We start from the raw sequence: 11,292 nt of genomic DNA, 5'->3' as shown, positions 1-11,292 counted from the left end.
TCATAATTAAATCTACTCAAGTAAACACAAGTAAAAGGAATTCAAGAAGTTGAACTGTATTTGACCGGGGGTCTGAACTTGATTCCATTACTCAAACGCCAAACGTTCTTGAACTTGTGAACCTTAGTTAGATATACTACAAAAAGCACCAACGCCATCACCCAGCTGATCCAACACACTAAAAAAAGGTTGAAACTTCCTCTACGAGTCAAGTCAGCTGAAGAAGATTCTTGCAGTGAGATAGAGATCTAATCAAACACAAAACAGAGGCGGTTTCATTCCAACTGCTGAAAGAGCTGGGCAAATAAAAGCCAGATGGGTGAGGCTTCATAGTTGCTAGATAGAGAGGAGACACAGGTGCATTAAAGGTAAGACTCCATTTGTCAGCTGCATTTAGAAGATTTCTGTGGACTTTTTCACTGTGTACTGCAACATTTAAAATATGAAAACGGATTATTTATTCTGGTGTTTACATGAGGACAGTGAAAAACTGATGACTGACTTTTTTTGTCTTCTGTTGTAGATGAAGTGTCTTGTATTAGCTGCGCTTGTGTGCGCCTTGATACCAGGTGTCCACTGTGTTGCAGAAACAGTCGGTAGGTATTTGAACCTTGTTCGTCTCGGATTTACACTGACTCTGCCATGGATACGCATTGTGCTAAAGTTTGTCTTTTTGTCTTCCAGAGTGGTGTTATGATGCGCCAGCCTGCAGTAAGTGATCTCCATTTGTCATTCAATGGCCAGAGTGTTATCTTAACTTAATAAATCCTGCTTCTATTCAGCTGCTCTGTGTCTTGTGGTTTTATAGATGACACCACCTGGGCTGTGACTTTTCCTGCATTCTGCAACGGCACTCGCCAGTCCCCCATTAACATCGTCTCAGCATCTGCCAAACCCAACTCCAACCTGACTGCATTCACATTTCAAAACTACAACAACAAATCAGCACTGCAGCTGATCCAAAACACCCACCACACTGGTGAGAATTTTTTAAAAATTGTTCCAGACATTTTAATTGCATTTGTATGAGGTAAACGTGTGAGACTTAGAAGAAGGTAGCCATGCAAGTAAGAGTTCCTCCTCTGGATATGTCACAGACATGGGTCCAAAGAATTGTAAACTCTTTTTATCAAACTGAAAAAAGTATCATGCTGAAACTTTAGGGTAGGAGGGTTTTCATCTTACATGTACAAGCAGTTCTCACAATATTTGTCCAAAAAACTTTTTTTTCCCTGCTTCACATCACTTTTGATTTTTTAATTCATACTGTTTTTTTATCTCTTCCAGTCAGAGTAAGTTTAGGAAGTGGGGTCAACATTTCAGGAGGGGACCTGTCTGAATCCTATGACAGCCTGCAGTTCCACTTGCACTGGGGTAATGGCTCCTCTGTGCCTGGCTCTGAGCACACTGTGGATGGAAAGCGTTTTCCAATGGAGGTAGAGACAGGTTTTTGTTGTTCAATGTCAGTTTTCATTCCTAATTCAACAAGAACATAACTCAAAGTTAAAATCTAATTCTATAAATTTCCTTCCCACAGTTACACATTGTAAACACCAAGTCACGCTACAATGGGAACACAACTCTAGCTTCTGAAGACCCCAATGGAATTGCTGCTTTTGGCTTCCTTATTGAGGTGAGAAATTATACAAATTGTTCAAACAAAAAACAAACAATCAATGAAGCCTATATAAACAATGTTTGCTTTCTCTCAGGTGATGCCAGGTAATGCAACTGGCCAACCTGAAGCCTGGCGCAACTTGACCTCCTACTTGACTAACATCACAAACAGCGGTAAAATTAGGTTTTACTGATTCCTAATGTAAAATATAATCCACTGTCGTCCAACAGAGCGCGTCATCTTCAGTCCTTCATAGGTTGTGTTTCTGTTCTTAGGTGATTCTGTTTCAATGGCACCTGGTATTTCTCTGGATGATCTCCTAGTCGGAGTGAATCGTACAAAGTATTACCGCTACCTTGGCTCCTTGACCACCCCTGATTGCAATGAGGCTGTGGTTTGGACTGTGTTCAAGGATTCAATCAAAGTCAGCAAAGATCTGGTAGGTTTGTTGTGTACCTTAACAGGTAACCTGTAATGTGTCTTAAAACAATAGTCTGGTGCCTGTATTAACATTGACACAGTTTCAGCTTGCTGTAGTCATTCCTCTTGTTCATACTGTGCTTTAAAAGATTTCTTTTTAAAAGATATGCTGAGGAAAAAAACACACAATCCCTGATTTGAAAAAAAAAATGTATTTAAATGTATCTGGGCCTAGTTTGAGGCTTCAGCAGTCTGAGTCCAATCAAGTTGTCCAGGACAATTAGTCAATATGAAATAGATACTGGAATATAAAGATGCAACATATATGATTTAGTGACATCTAGAGGTGACATTAAAGATTGCAATCTTCTGAATACCCTTCAAGCATGAGCGAGTCTGAAAGTGAAGCTTTTAGTGATGAATAGAAGATTTTTAAGTCTTACAAGTCAAGTTAGAGCCTTATGTCCACTTCTCTGAGACCAGATAATAATTTTATCATCATAAACACCTGTCTGCCTAAAAGCCCCATGTAATTATGCAGTGTTAAAACAGCAGTTTTTGAGTCTATATGTTTAACAAAGTTTAACATTTTTATAGAACTGAGTGTAGAGAGCAGTTTTTTTTAAATCACATTCTAATTAAATTGAAATCCTTGTATTATAATACTTCCAAAGGCAACAGTTCTTTAGCCATACTCCAGAGCCATACAGAGCATGCAGAGGGCATGATGAATAACATGAACAGAAAGAACTCATGCTTGTTTAGTTTAGTTTTGTTTTGTTCTTTCGGTTTATCAGGGTCGCCACAGTGGATCATTTGTCCACAGTTTTTAGACCGGACGCCAGTTCCTAATGCAAACCCTACCCAATTTCTACTGGGCTTGGGACTGGCACTGCCCATCTTCGGATGGGAGTGAGCTGTAAAGTGTTCAGTGTCTTGCCCAGGGACATGTGGTCAGGAAGGGTGGGGCACGAAACTACGACCCTCTACCAACTGAACCATTGCCGCCCCTATTTCTAAGCTGCAATGGGAAGATTTAAAACAAAATAAGCTGTTTAAAACAAACAAACAAACAAAAAAACAATATAACTTTATATAAACTTTGCTAATAAACTTAAACGTACATTAAAAAACCGAGTGAAGGAATCTAATGCCAACAGGAAGAATTTCTACCACAAGAAAAACCTGTTTTAGTGTTCATATGGGCACCTGAGTGTTATTTAAAGACACACTTAAAACACTGTGAACCCATCCCTGTAGTGGAGTGGCGAGCAATATAAATGCAAACTATCCTTAAAAGTGCTTCAAACAGCTAACTGCCTCAATGTCTCACGTCCAGATTGACCTCTTCAGCACAACAGTACACGTCTCCAACAGCTCATCACCTTTTATGATCAACACCTACAGAAGTATCCAGCCAGCGCAGCAGGTCACAACACAGCCGAGCAGCAGCAGCTCTGCCTTCACAACCTGCTACTCTCTGGTGCTGATGTCCCTGGGCCTTGCTCTGGCACTAGGCTGGAACTAAGAAATTGTTAATTTCTCTTAGCTTTTTGTGTTGCAAGAGAACCTTTTCTCCACGTAAAGCGAATAACTTTTGTGATTTTCTATATTACGTTATAACTATAATTGCATTTCCAACAATTCACATAACGACAATCAAACCCACACCGAGCTAATCCAGGTTACAGAGTAACAAAGACTGGTTTCAGTGTCTGTATGGTGATTGCTGGAAACAGCATTCATTTAAAATATGACCAAAGTCATTTATTTCTCATTATGACCTTAAATCAAGTAGGATGCCTTTTGCACATATGAGAAGTATTTTCATCAGGCAAAGCTTGTGTATTTTTGGAGCTGCCAAAGGTTTACTCAGGTGCCTGAGAAAGTGATTATTGCACTACATTTACTGTGTAGTTGTAGTAAAGTTAGTTTAGGTATTGCAGAATTAACTTATAAAACTTTAATGTAATCTGAGTTTTGCCGTATTTAATTACATTTAAAAACTGCATTTTGGTGTCATCTTTCTGCCCAGTGAAAAATCTCCATGAGCTTTACATTGTTGTGCTTCCTTAATAAGTGTTTGCATTTGGTTTAATATTGACTCATGGGAGTCAGATTTTTCATCTCCACTGCAGATATGCTTAACGGAAAAAATGTAGCCACACTGCCAAACTGAACACTGAAAATAAAACCCATTGTGCCTCTTCAGGTGGTGTAATGAAGGTGGTAATGAAGTGTCAACGAACAAACATGAAAATACAGTGAAACACAGTAATGTTTTGTGAATAACAAGAACAATGACGTTAAAATGTTTCTATAATAAAATGATTCGATTCCTATCATGACTCAGCAAATAGTTTTTGTAAATGTGTAACCTTCTCTCGTGGCATTTTGTTACAGCATCACAGCAACTATTGTTGTATTTCAAAAGAAATAGTACCAGGCTGTTAAGACGTAGCTTTTGAGAGCAGATTATTATTGTTCACAACATAATAGACAATACAAAAGGCCGCTATACCTTTTATTTAAAGACAATAAAGGTTTCCGCAGAGTGCACATACATGCATACATGCATCACATGTGAACTGTCTGTACTTGACAGACATTCAGACATTGTAAGCATTGTACTTTTCCTCCCATACGATGATGACTTGCTGCAATACTGATTTAAAGTCAGAGGGATCAATACTTAATGGCCAGGGCTGGACAGTCCTAATGTCAGCGGACCACTGGTATCAATCGCTGGTCTTGGATGACACACAACTCTACTCCACTCTATGGACTGAATGATGCATGTAATGACATTATATATGTACCACAATAAAGTAGCAATGCAGTTTCTTCCTGAAGGTGGAGATCATTTTCTAAGCCTTTGGAAAATGCTTTGTATGCCCAGCCATTCATTTCAGCCTCCTGGGATAAATGGCGGTTCCCAGGGCTTTACAGTCTATTTAAGAACTGCACCCTCTGTCCTCAGACCAACAAATGAAATAGGCTAGTGTTTAATGCACAATCAGCTGCATTAATGCAAATGTTTGCACTGTTGTAATTGTGATTATTAAACAGTACATTTTTCTCATACACTATTTAACCATTTTCACAATTTGTTATAATAAAGGAACATTTCACTAGCTAAATGTGTATTAAATATTATGTTGGTGAAAAGTGTAAAAAATAAAAAGTAAAAAACTTTTTATTTTTTACACTTTTTGCTATTTCAAAATAAGGACTGCAACTGTTGCAAACCACTGTAATTGACACAGGCAGAGGTCCGGTAGGTCACATATGTGCTCTGGGCTGAGGTTGGTTCTGTCGGACAATGTGCCGTCTGTAACTGTTTCCTCACAGTCTTGACTGCCTCAGCGGCGACGCGCATGTGAAAAGTGCCGTTACACCATAGGACACCATGATTTAATCGAGCTATTTGAACCTTGTTTGACCTGTGAATTGTTAAAGTAGTTGGCAGTGTTGCCAACCAGGGGACTTTCTAGCACGTTGCCCAGATGTTTAGTTCTATTTTACATAGTTGGGTGGATGCTGCTGACAATAGGCCTGAGTAGGCCTTATGTATTTTGGGAGGTCTGTACATGCCAAGGGTGGCTTCTCCTGGGTACAAGGGTGTTGTATCAACGACTTTGTCCTGTTCTAGTTGTTGTAGGCAGTCTGACCTTTTTGTCATAGTTGGTTGTAAGATCTTGCCTCTAAACTTCACTGTTTTGTGTCACCAAGTAAACCTGTCTGCTGTCTGCTTAGGGAGGTCAGTGCCCTTCTTTCTTGGATGGTGTTTTGAAAACCAGCAAGTGCAGCTAATACCTAAAACTCTGCTTCTGCCAGTTTGTGTTCCTGATGGCCGACTCTTAGGCTGTGATGAGGTCTACCAGTGGTAGCTGTTCTGGTGTTAGTACGACGTTCAGTCCCTTGGCTAAGAACAAAATCCAAAAAAGATCCACAACAGACAGGACAGGAAAGAAAAGCGAACAGAACAACCCTGTTGGAGTATTGGAGAAACTCAGGAGAAACTTCAACATTTCCAACCCAGCAACACACTGAGTCAGTCAGTAAGTAATTTAGAGATAGTCCCTAATTTCCTACTCACGTTTGCAGTGAGGTTTTATTCCAAGACTATGGTAAAACAGTCTCCTATCAGTTGACGGGGATCATTTCAGGCAAATGTTAGATAAATATCAAATTTCAATCCGAATGACTCATTACTAGTTTGTTCCATTTAGTAAGAAATGCTAAGTTCATCAGAAATGACATTTAAAGGGCTATTTTTACACATACTTGTGTACATTTTGTCTTTTAGCTGTGTTATTTAGTAACTCATTGTTATCTAGTATCTCAACCACAGGATGATGTTTTATTTATCGTTTCTAATTTGTACCTCAGTTATTACAAGAATATTAGGAGGTTAATAAGAATATTACAGGTTTTGTGTAGTGCTACATATTTTAATGTATTTATCTATGTGATAATAGATATTATATGTTCTATAATTAATTATATTACCTTATTAATAACGATCAGCCTATTTGTGTAGACAGACCTCACAAATCAAGATTCATTATGAATTTAGACGTCACCTTAACGGGAAAAATAATTACCATAAGCTAAACAAAATATAAAAAATCTTCCTCTGCTAATCAGCTCTGGAAATTTCTCTTAGTTTCTTATGAAATATGAAAGAGAGAGGCAGTCTCAGAGCAGCTGGCCGAATAAAGGGAGGGCGTGTGAAGCTTGGAGCAGACAGAAAGGGGACAGGTACGTCCAAGGTAAGACTCAGCTCATACGCACTGTCTGGATTCTATCGAAAGAGTGTTGACTCCTGTAGCTTTTTGCAAAACAAGGTGAGGCTTTACCTGACATGTCCCATATTTTTCAGATAATTACCTAAAAATGGGCCTTGTTTTTCTTTAGAAAGTTCAATTGTATTTGGGTATTAATTACCAGAATGTACCAACAGAAAAAAACTCACTTGATTCTTTAAAAGTTTGCTGTTCTAAATATATTATTGATATACAATCTGAGATGTTATTTGCACAAACTTGACCTGTTAAATAAAGTGGATTAGTGGTTAATGTTTTTAATCTGAACAATAATAAAAAAATATATATATATTTTTAGATAGAATTTGTTTATGAACGGATTCAAATGAGCTACACATCTTTAAAATCTCAAAAGTAATGAAACTGGTTGTTGCTATGTGTTCCCAATTTTGTGGGAAATGTCCAGTACTATATATATATATATATATATATATATATGCACATTAAATAATGCACATTTTTTAATACATAGAAACTTTTTTTCATTTTCTGCATTGTGTAACAGTCCCTAAGTTCTGTGCAACTGCTGGACTGAATCATTTACAATGTTTTGTAACTGCACTGCTCACATTTTTAAACAACAGCACCAGGTTTTTCTTATATATATTTATCACTGGAGGAAGGAAAAAAAAAAAAATATATATATATATATACATATATAAGGAAATTATGACGAACTACGATATTAAATGAAAAATATTTGACCTTTTGAATAAAGCGCTGCCAATAACTGAATTGAGTATTGTATTATAGTGTCGAAATGTGGTAATTCGATATGGGGATATTGTGCCGTAACAATAACGGATAAAAAAAAAAAAAAAAAAAAACTTGAGATCGTGGGTTTAAGTTAAATAATCCGATGATCCATTATATACAGGTGCATTTTCTTATTTATTTATTTATTTATGTTGTTTTAGATGAAGCGCCTTGCATTAACTGCGCTTGCTGTGTGCGCTCTCCTACCAAGCGTCTTCGGTGTCACAGTTGGTAGGTGTTTGTACTTCTTTTTAAAATCGGATGAACTCTGCCTCCTAAAAACTCTGTTTTATTCCTTCTCCAGACTGGTGCTATCATCGGCCCAGCTGCAGTGAGTCATCTCCTTTATGTCTTAATGACCACAGTGTCGATTAACACCTCACAGGGTTACACCTCACAGTATCTTGTTCATATTTTCAGATCACTCCACCTGGCCATCCATCGCTCCTTCACACTGCAATGGCGTGCGACAGTCGCCTATCAACATCGACACAGCATCAGCCAAACCCAACTCCAGCCTCATTCCGTTTACTTTTCAAAACTACAGCAACACATCCGCCCTGAAAAAGATCCTAAACACTGGCAGGACAGGTAGGCGCGGACTTATATTGTCCCAGATGCTTTGAATAGACATGGTTATGTAAGAGTGAAAGTTGAGCTGGTAAGGGTTTGGAAAGACGGGGATATAAAGTAAACATAAAATCATCACACTGGAATTTTTGTGCACCTGCATATTTTCCATTCTACCTGTAACAGCACTGGTCACAGTGAACTATGTTCTCCTCTTTCTCATCTGTTTGTGATTTATTAGTCCATCACTATATCATATTTTTCATCTGTTCCAGTTAAAGTCTATTTTGAAAGCGGTGTTAGGATTTCAGGAGGGGACCTGTCTGAATCCTATGACAGCCTGCAGTTCCACTTGCACTGGGGAAATGGCTCCTCTGTTCCTGGCTCTGAGCACACTGTGGATGGAAAGAGTTATCCAATGGAGGTAAAGAGCCACCACTTTTCTTTCTCTTTGAACTGTAAATTAAACCTCACTGAATAAATCCAGATTAAAATTCAGTTTCTTCATTTCACTGCCTCAGTTACACATTGTAAACTGCAAGTCATCCTATGAAAAGAACACAACTCTAGCCATTGCTGACCCATCAGGACTTGCTGCGCTTGGATTTTTCATTGAGGTAAGAAAAGATGCACATTTTTAATCCGTAGAAACTTTTTGTTTTTTAAAGAGTCGAATGCAGTTTTTCGTTCTTTCATTTTCTGCATTGTGTAACAGTCCCTAAGTTCTGTGCAACTGCTGGACACCCACTGAATCATATACAATGTTTTGTAACTGCACTGCTCACAGCTAGAAAAAACAATGAAGCACATTGTACACAATTTCAGGTGATGCCAGGTAATGAAACTGGCCAACCTGAAGCCTGGCGCGTCTTGACCTCCTACCTAACCAACATTAAATATGGCGGTAAGATATGTTTTTATTGTTTCATCCTCTAATTCATTGTCCTTCATTAGCTGTCCCTGTACAGTCCTTTATAGGTTGTGTTTCTGTCCTCAGGTGATTCTGTTTTGATGAAACCTGGGATCTCACTGGATGATCTCCTGGTAGGGGTGGATCGTACAAAGTATTACCGCTATCATGGGTCCTTGACCACCCCCAATTGCAATGAGGCTGTGGTCTGGACTGTGTTCAAAGATTCAATCAAAGTCAGCAAAGATCTGGTGAGTTTTTCTTTGGTTTTAAAAACACTGGACAGCACAGAAAACATAAGTGCTTCTCATTGCTAACTGCCTCAATATCTCACTCCCAGATTGACCTCTTCAGCACAACGGTACATGTCTCAAACAGCTCATCACCTTTTATGATCAATACATACAGAAGCGTTCAGGCAGCACAAGAGGTCACAACTCAGCCGGCCAGCAGAAGCTCTTCCTCTACAACCTGTTACTCTCTGGGGCTAATGGTCCTGAGCCTTGCTCTGGGAAAGATTTAGTGATAAAAACCTTTTTGTAATCTCCCTCCAGCAGCTTATTGTGTTACTGCTAAACCTGTTCTCCTTCCCCATATAATTAGAGTATAGCTTTGTACGAAGTGTTAATACACAAAGTACATCACTACTTTCCTCAATTTAAAACATACAATAGGATGCATTGTGCAGATATGAGCAGTCTTTAACACCACAAGAACTTTTTGTTTTCCCCTGCATCTCTAATTCCTATTACTATTCCCAGAAAGTAGTTAAAAAAATTAAACAATGGTTTGTCTATTGTTCATTTTAAACTTTGTTTGCAGACATGTCGTGCTAATATGCATTTAACTTTACATCATATTTAAATTAACAATCATATGCTAATTTGCATTTGAATCCGGATAAAAATAAATGGGATGGTTGCGGCAGAGAGAGCGTTCAGCATAAAATCACAGGCCAAAACAAAGGCAGAACGCGTTCTGCTGTGGTGACCCCTTAAGTTACAAACCAAAAGCTGGTGATATTGAGTTCATTATAATTTGCACTACTTGCACGTGTGTTAAATATTACTATATTAAAACAATTTTCATTAAAATCATGTTTCAGAAATCTTATATTTACTTAATAAAATGTTTTTGAAACTTTGAAATCATTTTCTAATGCACCTGTCTTAAAAGTTATGTTTCTATATATTGTAACCAAACTGGTAAAACAAACATACTGATATTGCAGCTGATCTATGTTTTCTGTTACGGATATGTTGAAAATAAACAGAAGTCACAAGTCACAAAGTAACAAATACGATGTGATTAGACATATTAATGAAATGTGGTTAGACAACTATTGTTCACCAGAATATCAAAATGTACAGTATCATATCCAGTTTGTCTGACTACAGCATTATTTAACTTTTAGGATTTGTCTTTAGACGATCACAGTAGTGAGTGAGTAGAGAAAAAAATTTGCAGTCACTGTACACACAATGTGTCTACTGAAAAAAACAACAGCAGGAGCAGTTCTAGGGGATGGACCTTGGGACTATAGTGTCCCCCTTTTAACAGTCTGGTCTGCTCTAACTTACATTATTTAGTTAACTTTACTGAGTTATCAACAATGTGCACTTCTTATCAAATTAGAGTTAATTGCACAACAGCAGATTTACTTGTCGTTTTTGAATGAAGCTACCCTAAAGCAATCACGTACAGCAGCAACAGACGAGGGAATGACAATACTAGACGAGTGAGAGGCATCAATTCACAAAAAGGTGCTTAGCCTGCGGAGAAACATTGTAGGCAAGTGTTAATGGGGTCAAAACACTGATGCAGTTCATCAACCCAGTGCATTTGACCACTGGCCTTTTTCTGCCTTCAGAGGGAGGACTACATTTCTTGAAAGTGCCCTGTAGCAAGTAAAATGAATTTCACATTAATGCAGTAAAGTGCAAAGTACATTTTACATGCAGGCAACAGTTGCCACGCCAGGCCATGAGCCATGAGTCATGAGTTCCCTTCCAGTCCCTTCCTTAATCCCAGCCTTTCCATTTCCAACATCTAGAGAATAACCTATGGAGCTCAGCTGAATCTGCCTGAATCCAAATCAAAGAAAAACTCTCCAGACCTCTTCACACTTCACTGTCCTCTCCTGCACGCTTAGCTTGCCATATAACATCAGGTCCATGTGTTAATGGCAT

General features: G+C 38.3%; 2 protein-coding genes across 3 annotated transcripts; both read left to right on the top strand.

Annotated features, from left to right (window-relative positions):
• Positions 1-242: 242 nt before the first annotated feature.
• Positions 243-4,380, top strand: LOC137106113 (carbonic anhydrase 4-like). Its single transcript, XM_067489127.1, has 9 exons — positions 243-368; positions 524-596; positions 685-711; positions 809-979; positions 1,288-1,436; positions 1,538-1,633; positions 1,713-1,791; positions 1,894-2,057; positions 3,378-4,380. Exons 2-9 carry the CDS (start codon positions 524-526, stop codon positions 3,564-3,566), a joined length of 948 nt encoding a protein of 315 aa, XP_067345228.1. The 5' UTR covers positions 243-368; the 3' UTR covers positions 3,567-4,380.
• Positions 4,381-6,799: 2,419 nt separating this feature from the next.
• Positions 6,800-10,316, top strand: LOC137106230 (carbonic anhydrase 12-like). 2 transcript variants are annotated; one of them, XM_067489369.1, is made up of 9 exons: positions 6,800-6,888; positions 7,785-7,854; positions 7,928-7,954; positions 8,044-8,214; positions 8,469-8,617; positions 8,715-8,810; positions 9,019-9,097; positions 9,191-9,354; positions 9,444-10,316. In XM_067489369.1, the coding sequence occupies exons 2-9, from the start codon at positions 7,785-7,787 to the stop codon at positions 9,624-9,626; spliced, it is 939 nt and encodes a 312-aa protein (XP_067345470.1). In that variant the 5' UTR covers positions 6,800-6,888; the 3' UTR covers positions 9,627-10,316. The 2 variants fall into 2 exon arrangements, with proteins under 2 accessions (XP_067345470.1, XP_067345471.1); XM_067489370.1 differs by having other exon boundaries at positions 6,801-6,813; positions 9,444-10,315.
• The last annotated feature ends 976 nt before the right edge of the window (positions 10,317-11,292 follow it).

This window comes from Channa argus, chromosome 20, assembly GCF_033026475.1.
Source record: "Channa argus isolate prfri chromosome 20, Channa argus male v1.0, whole genome shotgun sequence".
Lineage (NCBI taxonomy): Eukaryota > Metazoa > Chordata > Actinopteri > Anabantiformes > Channidae > Channa > Channa argus.
Note: the sequence above shows the minus strand (reverse complement) of the source record. Positions and strands in the feature narration are given on the sequence as shown.

What these genes read in the sequence shown, in the direction of transcription:
- LOC137106113 (XM_067489127.1), top strand. Translation starts at nt 524, where the DNA reads ATGAAGTGTCTTGTATTAGCTGCGCTTGTGTGCGCCTTGATACCAGGT. An exon ending in GACTAACATCACAAACAGCG is followed by an intron (nt 1,792 to 1,893) that starts GTAAAATTAGGT and finishes TTCTGTTCTTAG; the next exon opens with GTGATTCTGTTTCAATGGCA. An exon ending in TCAAAGTCAGCAAAGATCTG is followed by an intron (nt 2,058 to 3,377) that starts GTAGGTTTGTTG and finishes TCTCACGTCCAG; the next exon opens with ATTGACCTCTTCAGCACAAC.
- LOC137106230 (XM_067489369.1), top strand. Translation starts at nt 7,785, where the DNA reads ATGAAGCGCCTTGCATTAACTGCGCTTGCTGTGTGCGCTCTCCTACCA. An exon ending in CCTAAACACTGGCAGGACAG is followed by an intron (nt 8,215 to 8,468) that starts GTAGGCGCGGAC and finishes CATCTGTTCCAG; the next exon opens with TTAAAGTCTATTTTGAAAGC. An exon ending in GAAAGAGTTATCCAATGGAG is followed by an intron (nt 8,618 to 8,714) that starts GTAAAGAGCCAC and finishes TCACTGCCTCAG; the next exon opens with TTACACATTGTAAACTGCAA.